The 18869-nt window shown below is 43.9% G+C and overlaps 1 protein-coding gene across 1 annotated transcript in view; it reads right to left on the reverse strand.

Moving 5' to 3' along the window:
* SLC9A6 (solute carrier family 9 member A6) overlaps positions 1–18869 on the reverse strand; it is a 48684-nt gene that overhangs the window by 20383 nt on the left and 9432 nt on the right. The window contains exons 4-11 of the mRNA XM_083422604.1: positions 16654–16730; positions 15893–16005; positions 11209–11314; positions 10234–10375; positions 5594–5699; positions 4622–4710; positions 3792–3905; positions 1871–1982 (exon numbers count right to left, since the gene is read on the reverse strand). Coding sequence (XP_083278730.1) covers positions 1871–1982; positions 3792–3905; positions 4622–4710; positions 5594–5699; positions 10234–10375; positions 11209–11314; positions 15893–16005; positions 16654–16730 — 859 coding nt within the window. The remainder of the gene's footprint in view (positions 1–1870; positions 1983–3791; positions 3906–4621; positions 4711–5593; positions 5700–10233; positions 10376–11208; positions 11315–15892; positions 16006–16653; positions 16731–18869) is intronic.

Below are 18869 nucleotides of genomic sequence, written 5' to 3' on the forward strand. Positions count from 1 at the left end.
TCATGTTATTGTTTTAGTTAAATAAATTGTTTAAATTGTTACTACGTGTAATGGTTCTAGGGATTGCTTGTGCGTGAGTTGCCTTTACTCATGGCTAGGTTGCATGGTTGAACCCTTTCTGACAGGACAGCCTCTATTCCGTGGCTGCCTCAGTCGCTGGCAGAATCCGTCAGTGGGCATTTCTTAAACCGTTTCCAACATAAAAGCTGTTTGACGCCCAGTCTCCTCCCCCATTGCCTGCGCGAAAGCTTTCTGCGCAAGGTGGGTGTGGGCAAAGGAGCACTAGTCCCCTCTCTGCTTGTCTCCTGTGAAGAGTCCTGGGGCCACCTCTCCGATTCCTCCATCTCCTCCCCTTCTCCACTGGTGTTGCGCTGATTACCTTCCCCAGTGGATGGGCTATCCCTCCTCCTCCTAGGACCCTCTCCTCCATCGTGCGGGAGCCTCCTCTCCGCCTCCCGCTCCGATGGCAGTTCCCTGACACTACGGAAATGATTATTTTTCTCCTTCCAATCAAGTACAGCAGAAAGGTTGTCCAAATATAAACAGTTAACTTATTAAACCTCACAATAATTTCATAATTATCTGTCTATGTATTTCTAATAGCATAACCAAACCAGTAATTTCTGATCTAACTGCAAAAACTTCTCTGGAAATTTCTTATTCCAAAAATGAAACCTTCATCTGGTTGTCATTATTAAGATTATACCAGCAAGAATGAGTCTTTCTGTAAAAAAAAAATTATTTAAATCAAGTCTTACTGACTGGTGATTTAAATCGTGATTTACCGTATTTCTCGCTCTATAGGACGCACCGGACCATAGGAGGGGGAGAACAGGGAATTTTTTCCCCCTTGTTCTCCCCCTCTAAAACAGGGTGCGTTCAAGGTGCATTCACCCAAAGCCTCCAGAGCGCAGCGGGAGTTCCCGCTGCGCTCCAAAGGCTTCAGGCGGCTATCCCTGAAGCCTGGAGAGCGAGAGGGGTCGGTGCGCACTGACCCCTCTCGCTCTCCAGGCTTCAGTGAAGGCAACCCGAAGCCTCTAGAGCGCGGGGGGGAGTTCCCGCTGGGCTCCGGAGGCTTCAGGTTCCTTTCGACCTGCTCTTTGGGGCTGGCGGTGGGGGGGGGAAGCACTGCTTTCCCCCACCACCAACCTCAAAGATCCCTGAAGCCTTTGGAGCGCAGCGCGAGGTCCCGCTGTGCTCCAAAGGCACCCTGCTGCCTAGCAGAGGCTTTGCGCGCAGCCATCCCCAAGCTAGAACAGCGAGATGGAGCGCTCCGCAGCGCTCCATCTCCCTGTTCTGGCTTTGGGCTTAGCCGCGCAGCCTGCATTCGCTCTATAGGACGCACACACATTTCCCCTTAATTTTTGGAGGGGGAAAAGTGCATCCTATAGAGCGAAAAATATGGTAAATCAATTTGATTTAAATCAAATCCACCCTGTTGTCAATTGTACTTTGCTTGTATGTTGCTGTTTTTGTATTATTTTTATTTTTGGTTGAAAGCAAGCCTAGGCAGGGAAGAGAAAGAGCAAGTATAAACAAAATAAGCAAAAATGGCTGAATCACTGCAAGAAGCAAAAATGGTTGCTATTAATACTAAGCATGTATTCAAAACATTTTCACGCACATTCTCCCAATCTTGGTTCTGATGACAGCCAGTAATTGTCTTCTTTGCAGACATTTCCCGCTTGCAGCTTCCTGGAGGCATCTGGCTGGCCTGGGGGACCAGAGGCTGACCTTTGATCAGGCAGGGCAATCACTAAGATAAAATCTAAGGTTCCATCCTTTGTCTCTTTCTACAAGCAGACTTTGTACTTATGAAAATAATCTATGAAGGGATGGATTTGAAACACCCCAAGAGGTGATTACTCACCAGCAAACATCATCATATGTTGGAAATTTGTCCCGATCTTGTTTCTTCTCCCCAAATTAAGCAGGAAAGAGAGAGGGTAAATGTTTGCAGCTCTCCCCAGGAATACAGCCAGCTAGATTTGGGCACATATTAAGGATTTCCCCCCCTTGTTGACAGGTTTGCGAAAATTAGAATGCATCATGCAATAGCGGACACTAAAGTTTACGTTTAACCCTAAAAATGGTGGGTTACCAATGTTCCTACTGCACAAGAAAGAAGAGTTTTTATTCCAACAGTGACAAATAACAAATAATCATGCCAAGAAGGAGAATCAGTGGCCTTCAGAGAGCATGATTACCTCCTGCAATCCCAAACTAGCAATTTCAAAACTGCAAAAAAACCTGACTGCTGAGAAGCAATCTGTTCAGAGATCTCAGCCATATTAAAAGCACCCATGTCTGGCACAAGGGTACATGGAAGGCCTTTTGAGAAATGAGCATCTAAGACTCATACTCACTAGGCAGACAGTTCCAATGAACAAAACACAGCTTACGTCTGAGGAAAGGATTGGACTTAAATATTCCTATTAGTGCACAGAGCTAACCATGTTTTTTTGGATTCTAGCCATGGTATCTAAAGGCTACCACAGTCAGCCCAGCCATTAGGAAGGGTGAGGCTGCTGTTTCAGGTGGCAGAAGCCCCCCCACCCCAGAGGAAGGACTATGGGGCCCCCACTGCTGATTCTGGGCATTCCTGTCCCACCTCAAGTGGCAAAATGGGAGAGCCACCCCTGGGCTACCATATCTTACATTCCCGCTAAATGGAGGTCATCTCTACAAAGGACAGACATGTGTGCACCAGAAATCAGAAGTATGTTATGCATTGATGAGAGGTTTCTTATGAATGCATTTACCATATGCCAAGCACACACAGCACCTGTCCTAACCACAGATTCAAAGAGGACCAAAACAAGCCCAATAGGTTCCTCTACAGCAGGGGTAGGAACATCTGCAACCCTCCAGATGTTATTGGATGCCCATCAGCCCCAGTCAGCATGGTCAGTGGCCGGGAAGGGTGGGTGTTAGCGCCCAGCCATGACTGGAGTGCCACAGGTCACACATCCCTGCATTACACTGTACACATGTATTCCTACACAGAGACTATCCCTGTATATGATTATCCCCATCCTTGAGCCAACAAGGCTCCAGCTGTTCAAAATCAGGGCCAGTACAAGGCTTCTAGGGGAGACCTTGGGCACAGGGTACCAATGGGAGCCTTTCCCCTTCCCTCCTCAACCCACACTCTTTCCCCACCTTTTCCTCTCTGCTGCTTTATCCTCTCAAATATTTCCTTCCTTCCTTCCTTCCTTCCTTCCCTCCCCTGTACCTTCCTCTCCTTCCTCTTGCCCACTCTCCCTAGGGCCCTGGCTCTGTTCTCAATCTGCACTGACCATTAACAAGTTTTTCCTCGTGTTTATTCAAAATCTGCTCTCCAGCAACTTAAGGTCACTGGGTACAGCTTGGCTGGAGCTCAGACGCTTTTGTCCCTTTCTCCAGGGCAGGCCACACTGTGCCCCCTCGCTCGTCTCTTTCCCACTGCCTCCAAACCTTCTCCACAAGCTTTGCCTCTGGAATCTAAAGGTTCGGTTGAAAGTGCTAGAGTTTGTGACATACACCTATGAAATGACCTCTAACAACTGCTGCAAAAATTTGCAACACTCAACAGCCGTAAACACTGATCATTTCTTGCTTAAGGTGGAATGATATGCTCCCAGGCTGCGGGCCTCTGTCCCCACCACCTCTCTTTCCCCTTTCTTTTCCATTCTGTTATCCTATGCAACGTATGTTGTTGTTATTTATATCTGAGGTTTCTCCCCATTTCATATCTGTTGATTGGGGAGGTGGCAAAAGGCAACTTCTACTCTTTTGGAATAAAAGGATACAAAAGCTCCCACTACAAACGTTGGATTAAACACATGATTCTGGAAGGTGAACAGCGTAAGGCCCATGTAGGAGAAGATGAAGTTTTCAGCCAAGAAATTGAGGAGCTCAAACAACTAAAGCAAAACACACACACACAAGGGAGAGAGAAGGAATATCAATCATAGCTGTGACACATGTCAAGATAGTATAGAAAACACCAAGTATGTTCATAAGTGAAATGTCTGGGCAGCGAATTTCTTTGGGCACGCATTGCAAAAAGAGGATGAGTTTATGATTACTGGCACAATAGTTTGTGATTACTGTAAGCCAGGGGTCAGCAAACTTTTTCAGTGGGGGGCCGGTCCACTGTCCCTCAGACCTTGTGGGGGGGGGAGAAATGAACAAATTCCTATGCCCCACAAATAACCCAGAGATGCATTTTAAATAAAAGGACACATTCTACTCATGTAAAAACACGCTTATTTCCGGACCGTCCGGGGGTTGGATTTAGCAGGCGATTGGGCTGGATCCGGCCCCCAGGCCTTTGTTTGCCTACCCATGCTGTAAACCATCCCATGCCCAATACACAGTCAGCACAACCAAAAAACTAAAAAGAATTGCAGTGATGCATGTTATAACAGAACAGAAGATTTCAAGTATAATTTAAAAAAGAAAAACCTGAAAAGCCAACCATAAGCCCCTCCCCAAACTACTGGATGTCTGGTGTTTTGATGGGTTATGAAAATGGCTGGTGCGGAGGAGAGAACATTTAAAACATATTAAGGAGAATGAAATTGGATGATGAAGGGGCAGCGGGACCCACAGGTCACCACTGGGACAGAGGACTCACCTGTTTAGTTCTGTGCTGGGACTCAGTGGACAAGTTGTTATAAGTATAATGGGCCTGAGTGATGCCACAAAACAGCACAGCTACAACACCTGGAGGCAGAGAATTACATTAAAACTGTCACAGAGTACATGGACCTGAGATGTGTTTCAATCAGTACTGCAAACATTGGCTGTTCTGTTGGACAGAGCTTCTTTCCCATAAAGAATGGCACAGAAACAGATGACTGGGCAGGTCTGGGTTCGCAGAACCACAGGAACTCAAGAAGCTGTCTTCGAGTCTGATTGCTGGTTTAAGGGGGTGGGGGAGGATACACCTGTTTCACTGCAGGCTTGTGTGCTACACCAAATATGTTAGAAAAAGGAGATATATTATAGTAATCGGAGACTTCAGCTCCCTCAATATCTGATAGAACTCAAACTCTGCCGGGAATGTAAGGTCCAACAAATTCCTCAGTTGCCTCACTGACAACAAGGGGATCATCTATCTGACTATTTAAGAAGAATATTGACAAGCCGGAAGGTGTGCAGAGGAGGGCAACCAAGATGATCCAGGGTCTGGAAACTGAGCCTTATGAGGAATGGTTGAAGGAGTTGGGTATGTTTAGCCTGGAGGAGACTCAGAAGAGTCTGTTCCTGTTCCAGAAGGTAGGACTCAAACCAATGGCTTCAAGTTACAAAAAAGGAGATTCTGACTAAACATCAGGAAGACACTTCTGACAGTACGATCTGTTCAACAGTGGAACAGTCTCCCTTGGGAGGTGGTGGGCTCTCCTTCCTTGGATGTTTTAAAGCAGAGGGATGGCCATCTGTCAGGGATGATCTAGCTGAGATTTCTGCATTGCAGGGGGTTGGACTAGATGATCCTTGGGATCCCTTCCAACTCTACACAGTTCCAATTCTAAGACTCTGTAACTGTTATCCATCCCATCAAGCAATCCAACACACCCAAACAAGCAGACAGGCCATAGCTTACCTGTAAAGCCACAAGCTTCAGCCAATAGAAAGGTGCTCCAAGACATCAGGAAAAACAAGCCTGTTTCCAGCAGCTGGAACTCACGGAGTTTGGTGAATTTGGTGACGTGACAGAGGGGTTAAGGAAAAGACACAGGTGGGCTCCTCTGCGGATGAAAATATTCAGCAGGGGAAAATAGAGCAAGAAGCAAGTAATCTCCCAATTTGATTATTCAGGCCCCAAAGGACAGTCATATATGCATGTTGATTATTTGCACTGTTACCCTGCTGATTCATTCTTTGCTAGCAGGAAGTATCCATATCTTTTAGAAATAACAAAAAAAATAAAATCCTTCCCCCTTCAAACTGATAGTGTAATTTCTGAGTTTGGACCCAACACACCAAAAATCAAGTGGTTACACCCAAGTCCCATTTCAATAAACCAGCTTCATTCAAAATGGCTCCTGGAGTCCAAATATTGACAAAGACCACCACCACCTCCTCAAGAACCCTTGTGCTGAGTTTGGTGATGATATCTTAAGAGGAAGCCAAACATATGTCAAGAAATGTGCCAAGTGATGTTCTGGTCTGCCATCTTGATTCATAATGGTGTCCAGGATCCTAATGGTGGCAAAGTCTGCCACCCCCTTGTCAGGAACCCTCGTACGAGGTTTGGCGCTGAGTTTTATCTCAAGAGCCAGCCAAGCCTATGCCAAAAAAATGGGAAGTGTCACACCATGTCAGGACTGGTCGTTGTCCTCTTCAGATCACCACACAAACACTTCTTGTTCTTTTATAAAACTTTTTATTGCATATTAACAAACTTATAAATGGTTCTTATCTTTAACTACTATTCCTCAGAGTCACTTATTTCAGATACCTTCTGAGCTCTGCTTCTTGGTGACCAGCCACTCTCAAAATGGTGAAGGCGCCCTTCCCTTCACTTTCCTGCTCTTTTTTCTACCCTCCTGGCTAGAGCTGGCCTGTATCTCCCCTCCTCCCAATCTGAGCTAGAACTGAACCCTTGCCTTTCCTGGGAACAGCCGGTCCCTCCCTCTTGTTCCTCTTGCTCCCTTCTATTAGATTCACTGCCCTCCTTCCCCCCTTGGCGAATGCTTTCTCCCTCTGAGAAATTGGAAACTTCTAACTCTTCCCTGACACACCAAAACCAAGTTTGCTTGCCATCTTGATCCAAAATGGTGCCTGGCACCTGAACTTCAACATAGACCCCCATCCCCACCTCAGAAAGCCTTGTGTCAAGTTTGGTGACAATATCACAGAAGATGGCTGGATCTATGACAAAACGCGGGCAAAGTCACATTTCAGTCTGCCATCTTGATTCAAAATGGCACCAAAATTCAAGTTACACAAAAAAGGATACAAATGTGTGTTTGCTTATGTACTACCTCCCCCACCAATATCTATAATACAGTGGCACCTCGGGTTAAGTACTTAATTCGTTCTGGAGGTCCGTTCTTTTTTTTTTTCTTTTTTTTTTGGCAAGTAAATTTTTATTAATATTGCTCATTTATACATAAGAACAAATACAAAATTTATACCATAACTTGCGCATATCACACCAAATCAACAAATCAAAAATACAACACAAAATTCTTTTAGGCTCTGCCGAGCCGTAGACTTCCTTCCACACTTTTGGTAAGTATCAGATAAATTTGTATTCACGTATTTTATCGTTTTAATCCTGTATCATTTACTGTTAGAGTTAATTCAGCCCCGCCAGTGTCGTCTGAAAATTAGTTCCAAGATAAGTCAAATATTTATTCCAATTGTCATGAAATTTCTGTTCGTCTTGATCCCTTAATCTTCCTGTCATTCTAGCGAGCTCGGTATAATTTATCAACTTAACCTGCCAATCACTTATACTGGGTATAACTTCTGTTTTCCAGTTTTGCGCTAGCAAGATTCTTGCGGCTGTAGTGGCATATAAGAATAGTATCTTATCTTCTTTTTTAATTTCTTTACCCATCATTCCTAACAGAAAAGCTTCAGGCTTTTTGGGAAAGGTATATTGGAGAATTTTTTTAAGTTCATTGTAAATCATTTCCCAAAAGCCCTTCACCTTACTGCATGCCCACCACATGTGGTAGAGGTCTCCCTCTGCCTCTCCACATTTCCAACATTTCTTATTTTTCAGCCTATAGATTTTGGCTAACTTCACTGGTGTATGGTACCATCTATATATCATTTTTCATAGATTTTCCTTTAGTACCGTACACGCCGTAAACTTCATATTGATGTTCCACAATTCCAGCCACTTCTCAAACTCAATATTATACCCAATATCCACTGCCCATTTAGTCATAGCCTCCTTCACCTCCTCGTCTTTTGTGTACCACTCCAGTAAAATATCATATATCTTAGCCAATATTTTATTTTTACCTTCTATGATTTCTATACTAAATTTAGATTTTTTATCTTCAAACCCTAGGTTCTTTTTATCTTCTTTCAACAAATCATTTACCTGGTGGTATTGTATCCACCCAGTAAATGAATTTTTTATCTCTTCATATGGTCTGAGTTTAATGCCTTGATCAGTTTTCCGTATAAGTTCTTCATAGGTGGCATTCTTCCCTTCCATATTGGTTTTTTTAACCATTAGGACCTCTATTGGCGAGATCCACCAAGGTGTCTTCCTTTCCAGCAAGTTTTTATTTCTCTCCCATGCTTGAAATATTGGTCCTCTGAAAACATGGTTCAGGAAGCTTCTATGTGCCTTCACCTTTCCGTACCATAAGTACGCGTGCCACCCGAACCTATTGTCGAAGCCCTCCAAGTCCAAGATGTCTCTATTTTCCAATCTTATGCAGTCTTTAAGCCACAATAGGCACGCCGCTTCATAGTATATGCTTAAATCCGGTAGGGAGAAGCCCCCTCTCTCTTTTTTGTCTACCAATATTTTCATTTTTATTCGCGGTCTTTTTCCCTGCCAGATGTATCTCGCTAAGGCTCTTTGCCACTCTTTACACTGTTTTAACCCTTTAAGTATAGGTATAGTTTGAAACAGAAAAAGCATTCTGGGTAGTATGTTCATTTTAACAACCGCTATCCTCCCCAGGAAGGATAATTTCATTCTCTCCCAAATTTCTAGATCTTTCTTAATGCCCCTCCAGGTGACCTCGTAGTTGTCCTTGTAGAGGTTGATATTCTTGGTTGTGATCCACACTCCAAGATATTTCACCTTCTTTACTATCTTAATTCCTGTCCTTTGTTCTAGGTCTATATTGTCTTCTTTACTTAAATTTTTGGTCAACATTTTAGTCTTATTCATATTTACTTTAAATCCAGCCACAGCACCAAATTCTTCCAATTTTTTTTGAGCCTTTTCCACATTATCTTTTGGATCTTCCAATGTTAGTACAATGTCATCCGCGAAGGCTTTAATATTGTATTCATTAATGCCCACCTTGACTCCTTTAACCTCTGTTGTTTCCCTCAGGTTCTTAATAAGTACTTCTAGCACTGTTATAAACAATAAAGGAGACAGGGGGCAACCTTGTCTAGTCCCTTTAGATATATCAAAATATTCCAATGTGGTGTTATTTATTACAAGTTTTGCTTTTTGCTCAAAATTCTTAACCTGAAACTGTTCTTAACCTGAGGTACCACTTTAGCTAATGGGGCCTCCTGCTGCTGTGCAATTTCTGTTCTCAACCTGAAGCAAAGTTCTTAACCCGAGGTACTATTTCTGGGTTAGCGGAGTCTGTAACCTGAAGCGTATGTAACCTGAGGTACCACTGTAATGAAAACAGAGCTCTTAGTATATAATCTTATCTTCCATTCCAGGATTAGAGGAAGCAAGCCCATTCCTTTCTAAGCAGAATGCCATTTTGTGCTGCCTGTTTCACCTGCAGGACCCAGGCTAGTTTATTTAAGGCATTATTATTATTATTATTATTATTATTATTATTATTATTATTATTTCTATACCGCCCTATACCCGAGGGTCTCAGGGTGGTTCACATAAAATATCCCAGAGTTTCACATACCATTCTCCGCATTTAGTTATCTGTGGAGTTGTTCTTTTTGCATCTTTCAGCCAAGCTGTTAACAAGCATTTAGAACTACACCTGCCTCTCCCAAAGTTACCCACCCTTGTATTATGCTGAAGAAAAATGGTTCGAATTTGCAGAGACATTGTAATGGTTCTGGGGGTTGCTCGTGCATAAGCCGGTGCTTATCTCCCCGGCCGGGTGCAAACACCTGGCTGGGTTGCCTGAGTGAACCTTTTCTGTCCGGACAGCCACTCACCCGTGGCTGACTCAATCACTGGCAGAATCCGTCAGTGGCCATTTCTTAAACTTCTTCCAGCAAAGAAGCTCTTTAACGCCTAGTCTCCTCCTACTCTCTCTGCGCGAAAGCCTTCTGCGCAAGGAGGGCGTGGGCAACGGAGGACCCCTACTCTCCCCGCTGATCCCCGGCAAGGAGTTATGGGACCGCCTCCCCGCTTCCCCCAACTGCCCCTCTTCTCCACTGGTGCTACACTGATTCTCTTCCCCAGAAGATGGGCTGCTTCTCCCAATCCCTGGACGCTCTCCGGAATCCCTCTGGATTTTGTTATCTCCCTCCGGCACTGATGGCAGTTCCCTGACAGACATGAAGCAGTTAGAAAGCCAAGTAACACTCATTGAACTTAAAGGATATCAAAGCAGTCACGACTCCAGTAGCTGCTCCCATGGCAAATGATCCGCTGAAGATCCCCAGGAAAATCCCAATGGACTTGAACATTGCTGTTAAATCAAAAGTGTGGCTGTTGTCCCCTGCTGGTTGGTAGGCTACAATCGAGCTGGATGCAAACATACACAAAGGTTTCTTATTAGCATACCTTGCTGGATATCAGATGCATTGCAGGGCAGCTGTGTGCAACAGGAAAGTCCCGTTCAACATCAGGGCAACTGAAGCAGTCCACAGCAGAGAACAGCATCTTAAATATTATGAGCAAGGAAAGTCATTAACCTAAGCACAGGTGCATGAGAATGCTTGGCTGCCTTTCCAATCAAAGGGGTGCAGGTGAGAATGGGGAATTTGGGTGTCTAGTTTGGACAGGAATATAGAACCCCGAGGTCATAAGAACACAAGAAGCACCTGCTGGATCAGGCCCATCTAGTTTCACAGTGGCCAGCCATATGCCTGTAGGAAGCGCGCAGGCTGGGTTCGAGCAGAAGAGCCCTCTCCCTCCTGTGGTTTCTGGCAACTGCCATTCAGAAGCACTGCTGCCTCCAACTGTGTACAGAAGCAGCACACCTCTGAATGCCATTTACTGGGGAGCCACAGCATGTTTAACCACACACTCTGACCGTGGGCATCCTGGTGCTATCTGGTCAACCACAATAGGGATCAGGTTGCTGGACTAGATGGACTTTGGTCTGATCCAGCAAGGCTCACCTTACAATGGACACAAACAATGGGTTGTTCCTTTGAAAACAAGCAATGCCTTGGTTTGGAGGTAGCTTCCCTTTTTACACCGCTTACAGTTCCTCCCAATTACAGCTTCCTTGCCAGCACTCTGTGTTCCTAGAAGCACCTACTGCTGGCATGGAGGCTTCCCAGATGACATCCGTAGTGCCTCATGTGAAATGTCGCTTACTTAAACCTTGAGAAAGACGACAGAGAACTTACGAAGACAGGACAATGGCAACGGCATCATTGAGGACACTTTCGCCAAACAGAAGGGCATACAGTTCAACATCCACCTGAAGCTCGTGGAAAATGGCAAGTACGGTCACTGTCCAAGAAAATAATAAAGGAAAGTTGAAAAATGAAATTCAGACCAACGGGCTCTTGCAAGAATTCTGTATTGTTACCAGCACCCTGAGACAATCATTCTAAATTTATTTCATAAGGGTTTCTTCTGGGCCTTTTTCATTTCCTGTGTTTATCATAATCATTCATCTAAGTAAACTACTCATAGCTCTTTGTATGAATTATCTCAGACATATTGACAGCAAACCTTCAATGTAGAGATGCCAGTATTGTTTTGCCCATGTTGTAGATGTGGAGGCTTATTTCATCACATTTATATCCCAATAGCTCAGGAGTACATTGTTCTAGTTTTTCTCCCATTTTACCCTCACAACAAGGTGGTGATATAGATCAGACAAACAGAGGGGTAATGTTCCCAGGTCAATCACTGAATTTTATGGCTGTGTTGGAATTTGAACGCAGATCTCTCCAGTTCTAGCCTTGACGCCACCACACCATACTGCCTCCTGGCATTCCAGTCATTTGAACTGGGGGCTTCTAACTCATGCCAGTTCCTAACTCATATACTAGGTTGGCTGTTCTCTATATGGCCTTTCTTTCTCATGAAAAAAGCCAGATCTTCCCTCAAAGATGACTGACTCCTCACATTATAAATCCACTGCTAAGATATTTGTTATGTTAGGATTACTTCAGAAGTACAGTTACTTTATGTATGTATGTATGTATGTATGTATGTATTTTCTAAAGTTCTCCCCATTATTTGTACAGCCAGTTGTCTGAAACACTTCTTCCTAAGCACATGCTCAAGTACATTTTCTTTAGTGATGAAGTACATATAAGACTATATTTCTCCCAAAATTTTAAAAGTTTAAAATTGAGGGCTGTCTTATACACAGACTGTTGCAATTAATTATTTCTTGATTTTGGGCTCAAAAAACAGGGGTCGTCTTATACATGGGAGCGTCTTATACATGGAAAAATACAGACTTAGGCATCTCAACTTAGTTTATATCACCTAGCAAAGCCAATATGTGCACCCAAATATGTTTAAGGGATTCAATTTCACTAAAGAGAGCTCACACAGACTGAGGCAAGTCTCACATATTTTTTGCTCTATAGGATGCACTTTTTCCCCTCCAAAAATTGAGGGGAAATGTGTGTGCATCCTATGGAGCGAATGCGGGCTCCTTGGCTTCAATGATAGCAACGCTAAGCCTCCGAAGCTCCGGAGGCTTCGCGTTGCTTTCGTTGAAGCCTGGAGAGCGAGAGGCGTCGGTGCGCACCAACCCCTCTTGCTCTCCAGGCTTCAGGGATAGCCGCCTGAAGGCCTTCGGAGTGCAGCACAAGTTCCCGCTGCGTTACGGAGGCTTCAGGTTCCTTTTGCTGAAGCCGGTAGAGCAAGACTCCTGGCTTCAGCAAAAGGAACCTGAAGCCTGAGGAGCGCAGCGGGAACTCGCGCTGCACTCCGAAGGCTTCAGAGATAGCCGCGTGCAGCCCCTCTGGCAGGGAGAGGCTGCACGCGGCTATGGCTACTTTAGCGCAGCGCAGCCTCTCCCGGCTGGAGAGGTTGTGCGCGGCTAAAGAGGAAGCCAAGACAGCCAGCAGGATGGATCCCGCTCAATGTCTTGGCTTCTTTGTTCTTTGGGGCTGGGGGGCGGGGAATAAGATTTTTTTTCTTGATTTCCCCCTCTAAAAACTAGATGCGCCTTATGGTCCAGTGCGCCCTATGGAGCGAAAAATATGGTAAAACTTTTCATACAATCTGAGAGAGCTCAAGTGCTCTTTGTTACCAATAAAAGCCCTCCAAATCCCATTTGTTATCAATCAATATAAAAAAGCAGGGGGCAGGGAAGAAAACCGAATCCTTTGGATTGCCTGCCTTACGTGTAGCACCTGCCCTAAACCCAGCTCAAGTCTCTAAGTACACAGACATTCCATTCAATGTCATGGAGGTGGAAATGAAAGTCTTGTGTTTACGTAATAAACAGAAAATTCTGGTTTCCTTGGTTCCCCCTTTTTAACGTTGGTAACAGGAAAAGCATGGGAGACCACAGAAATTCCCTTCCTCATGACAATGCAGATCATCAGGAAAGGTTCTGCAAATAGGAGCTCTGTTATTGTAACACCATTATACAAATCTACGTTGCGGAACACTGTGTGCGGTTCTGGTGAAGGAGAAGGCAGAGCTAGAAAAGTTTCTGAGAAGGGCAACTGAAGTGATCAGGGGATGGCAGCCATTTTCCCTATGAGGAAAATGGACCTTTCTCACTTAGACATGATAAAGGACTATGCAATTCTGTGTGGGGAAAGTGGGTGATTTTTTCTTCCCCCTCTCCTATAGGTCATCCAATGAAGTGGAATGGTGGGCTATTCAAGGCAAGACAAAAAAGCAAATACTCCTTTCAAAAGGTTTGACAATAGAATTTGTTGCCACATTATGTGCTGGTGGCCAGGAACTTTAAAAGGAGATTAGACAAATTTATGGATGTCAGGTCTACTAAGCACTGCCTCTAGGAGCAGAACACAACTGGAACTGCCAGTTGCCATGACAACACACACAGGAGGGGACTATGGCCATGATGCCCTGGTGGGCTTGCCAGAGGAAACATCTGGCCAGCCACTGCGAGAAAGAGGGTGCTGCAGTACATGGGCTGCCTTTGTGTCTGACCAGCTGCACTTTTCTTGTGTTCTTATGCCTGCCCATTCTCAACTTTAAAAAACTATCTCCACTCTTAGGTAATAAGAAAGGATTTGGATACACTATATCTAGATTTCAAAGAGAAATTGTAGGTGATAATAATAAACTCTTAAAGAAAATGTACAATTTACAATCTCTCGCCCTGACCTAGCCACTGGTTTCCACGCGACGGTCACCTCCAGACTGGATTATTGTAACTCGCTCTACGTGGGGCTGCCCTTGAGACTGACCCAGAAACTCCAGCGGGTGCAGAATGCCGCGGCGAGACTCCTTGTGGGGTCTTTGCTGCGAGATCACATTCACCCGGTGCTATACCAGCTGCACTGGCTCCCGGTGGAGTACAGGATCAGGTTTAAGGTGCTGGTTTTAACCTTTAAAGCCATATACGGCCTAGGACCCTCGTACCTACGGGACCGCCTCTCCTGGTATGTCCCACAGAGGAACTTACGGTCTGCAAATAAAAACATCCTGAAGGTCCCAGGCCTCAGAGAGGTTAGGCTGGCCTCAACTAGAGCCAGGGCTTTTTTGGCCGTGGCTCCGATCTGGTGGAACGCTCTGTCACAAGAGACCAGGGCCCTGCGGGACTTGACATCTTTCCGCAGGGCCTGCAAGACAGAACTGTTCCACCAGGCCTTTGGCCAGGGCACAGCCTGACTCCCTCCATCGGCAATCTTCGCGGAGCTCTGGCCCAATGGTTGCCAGTGGCTTGAATTCATTAATTTTATAATGAATGATTTTAGACTGTTGTTTGTGCTGTACTTTTGTACTGTTTTATTGTTGTTAGCCGCCCTGAGCCCGGCTTTGGCTGGGGAGGGCGGGATATAAATAAAATTTATTATTATTATTGTTGTTGTTGTTGTTGTTAGAATGGGGGACTAAAGATAAAGAGGTCAAATCTGTAGTGATTAAATGGGCACAAGATATAGGACACAATATACAAATGGAAGATTGGGAAAAATTATGGAAAGCCAATTTAAAATTTACTGACTGTACTGTATATTGTTAAAAGAGAATTATATGAAAATGATGTATCAATGGTATATCACACCTGTGAAAATGGCAAAAATGTATAGAACAGGCTCCAATAAGTGCTGGAAATGTAAAAGAAAGGAAGGTATGTTTTTTCATATGTGGTGGAATTGTAAAATAATTTAAAATTACTGGTAAATGATTTATAATGAAATAAAAAAATGTTTAAGTTAACTTTTGTTGGGAGGCCAGAAGCTTTTTTATTACGCATTTCAGGCAAAGATCTGCCAAAAAATAAGAAGAATTTATTTATGTCTGCTACAACAGCGACTAGGATTTTGCTAGCCGAAAGATGGGAAAATGATGAAATACCTGCGAAAGAACAATGGCAAGAAAAACAGATGGTGTATGCTGAAATGGTGAAGTTAACTGAAAGATTAAAAGATAAGGACAATAGAGATTTTTTTAAAGACTGGGAACCTTTTATCTACAGAAACAATGTAAGGAAATGAATTCACTTGCAGTGTTTGATTGTTGTTGTTGTTTAGTCGTTTGGTCGTGTCCGACTCTTCGTGACCCCATGGACCAGAGCACGCCAGTGTTTGATTAAACACTTACAATTAGCAAAACAAAAAGCAAAAATATAAAAATGAGGTTAAAATGTTAAGAACAAAATAAATAATAAGCAGGAGAAATGAATGTGTAAGAAACCAGGAAGGGAAGTTGGGGGGAAGGGGTAATCGAGAATTTATTTTGTGTTTATATTGTTAGTTGTGATTATGTTAAAAAAGATGCAAAATTCAATAAAAATCATTTTAAAAAACCAAAAACTATCTCCACTCTTGTAGCAGACAGAAAAACCCAAGAACAAAAAGTGAGCTGGGATCCAAGGAATATCTTCCGTGGAACATCTGGCCCAAGTCTGCAACACACCTGGGTCAGTAGCAGAGGCAATGGCACCGAACAAGAGGCAGTCAGTAAAGTAGAAATCTCCTCCAAGCTGTCCCATCACCTTCATCAGAGAAACACAGCCATACATGATGGACCTGGTGATTCAACAGGAACATGGACAGGTAACATTTTCTCATTTCTCATTTAATTTGTATACTGCCTTCCAACATTGCTATAGACAAGGCAGTATAAAGGCCACACAACCTACATCAATCCGGTCCAATACAAATAAGTCGTAACCAAAAATATGACTAGTAAAATAAACTTAAATAAAGTAAGGTAATATTCAATATTTTGCTTCTGATATTACATGATAAAATCAACTCTCAAAATCAGCAAACTGTAATTGTACAGAAAATTATTCCCAACAATTGCAATTCATTACTAGACTATGATTAATGAACAGTAAAGTCACAATACAAAAAATACCACAGCCCATGTAAAAATAGATAACTCAGTAGCAAAGTTACATAGCTTGTAACATTACAAAATGCACTAACACACTAACCAGGGCAGGATAAATGAATATTAATGTGATAATCTCCTCAAGTACAATAACAACACTGATTTTAAACTGAACATTTAGCACCTTCGGATTCCTAAGCTTAATAACAAAAAAATAAGAATGCTTTCTACATCTGGTGTATACTAAACAGCTGCTCAAAGGGCAGAATTCCTACACCCATCACGATCCATTCTCCTTCCATTTTCAAGAAGTCTAGAGGGAAAAAGCAAACACTCACCCTATCACAAAGCAGGAAATGGCCGTTCCGAGGAAAGCGTATGCCAAGATGGATCCCAGGTTTCGAAAGAAATGCCGCTAAGAGGCAAGCAAGAGAGTCTTCCATTAAATTAAACTGCTTCAGAGCCGATGGTCAAATACTTGTTCAAGTGGATTCTTGATTACTTGTTCCAAAATGCGCAATCTCTCCATTAGCTCAGGCCATGCACCCCCAAGCAGAGAAATAAAATAAAGAGGGTGGCACATGCTTGGGAGATGCAGTGGGTCCCCAGCTCTTACAGAGTCCGGCTGTAATCTTTATTTTTACAACCTACTTGGTTATAGTTTAGAGGCACTACCGTTGCTTCTGGCTTTCCCCCAATACAGTGCTTAGGGCAAAGAATAAACGAGTACTGGCGAGGAGAGAAGACTGGGGGTGGACTCCACAGGCTTATAGGCTTGCACACTGCTTGGTCAGAAGTAGCTGATTTTACAATTCATCCTGTCTAGAAAAGTCATAATCCCCGTGGCTCCTTCAAGTAAATTATACTCCTACGACAGTCACTACCACACTGAGAATCAGGGTAGAAGGGGACATATGTGAAGCCTTGGATTACAAAGGATAGCCTTTGATAATGTTCAGATGGAAATCATTTTCCTCGACACGCAGGCACTGGCCTGGTGTGGGTTGTTTATGTTGCTGTTGGAAGTGAAACAGGCACCCACTAGGGGAATTTCCCCTCCTTCTCTCAGAATACTGGAAGTTGAGGCCACCCAATCAAACTGGCATGAAGTCCAGAAAAAGAGGGAGAAATAAATAAAACACTTATTCACACCATGCATAACTAATTTATGCAACTCATTACCAAAGATGTGTTGGAGGCCATTAGTTTAGATGGTTTTTTAACAAGGGTTAGAAAACTTGGTGGAGGATGGGTATATTGAAAGCTAATAGCTTATAACAGCTGAACCTCCAGTGGCAAAACCCTCTGCATAGCTGAGAGCAAACAAGGGAAAGCCACGGCCCCCAGGCTCTGGCCAAGAGCATCTCAGAGGCACCTGGCTGCCACCGTCAGGAACAGAACGCTGGAGCCCTGGTCGCAAGCAGCAAAGCAAGCCTTCCGTTCTAAGACAACTGCAGTGATTTTCACTGACAGAAGAAAGGTTCATAGCTCAGTGGGAGAGCACCCGCTTTACATGCAGAAGGACCCAGCATCTCCAGCTATGGGGCCAGGACGATGCAAAAGCTTCTGAATTCTTTGTCGTGGCCAATGCCAGAATAGAGCAGCAGAAGGGAGAGGGCACAAGGCTCACCCGGGCTAATTCCTGCCACAATAAATCCAAACAGGCAGATGCCAACTGTGTGCACATGTCTATAATGTAAGTATTACTACAAAGAACAAACAGCCACAACCAATGATCAAACAGTTATTCATTTATATAATCTTAAAGGTTTCACATGACCACAGTTTATCATCTGATTTGGGGGGCGGGGGGGGGGCGGACTCCTAAGGAAGCTGGAACTTTCAGCCAAGCATTTCAGAGTGAAAGTATGCCCAGCCTCTGCTTTTTCTAAAATGTTTCATTAAGAGCAGGTTCTCCATAGATTGTTGTTGGCTAGATATGAGAGGCGAAAGAGCCTTGCAATGAATTCAGAATTTGGAAGCTTCAAAAGGTTCCAAAATATTGTTCTGAGTTCAATAGCTGTCTGAACAATTGCTCAAAACAGAGTTCAAAAGATGCACAAGATTGCTCCACTGGACTCCCACGTCAACCAAGCTGGAATGATTATCACCCATATAAACAACAAAAAACCTGCCCCTGAGGAGGGGAACCTGTGCCCCCCCCCCAAACATTGCTGGATTTCAGCATCCATCAACCCCAGCCAGCAAGGCCCTGATTGGGGCGGAGGAGTTGTGATTCAGATGGAGGTTCACTGCCCACAACGTAACACATTCTAAACAGCATAGGAAGCCTATACAAATACAAAAACTCCTTGCAGCAGAAATTATCCCACATGAGTACCATGGCTCATCTAGCTAAAGCAGCATCAATCATGCGCAGACTCACAGGAACCCTGTGGTTGCCAGAAGTTTAAAAATATAAGGAGAAGAAAGACAAGGAGGAGAAACCCACTCAGTAACTGTGTGCACTCATTGGCCATGAAATGCTAAAAAGGTGGTACACGGGGAGGGGGAATTGAAAATGGGCTGTGAGGGGGAAATGAAGAGTGTGTTG

This window comes from Podarcis tiliguerta (assembly GCF_965153285.1).
Source record: "Podarcis tiliguerta genome assembly, chromosome: Z".
Lineage (NCBI taxonomy): Eukaryota > Metazoa > Chordata > Lepidosauria > Squamata > Lacertidae > Podarcis > Podarcis tiliguerta.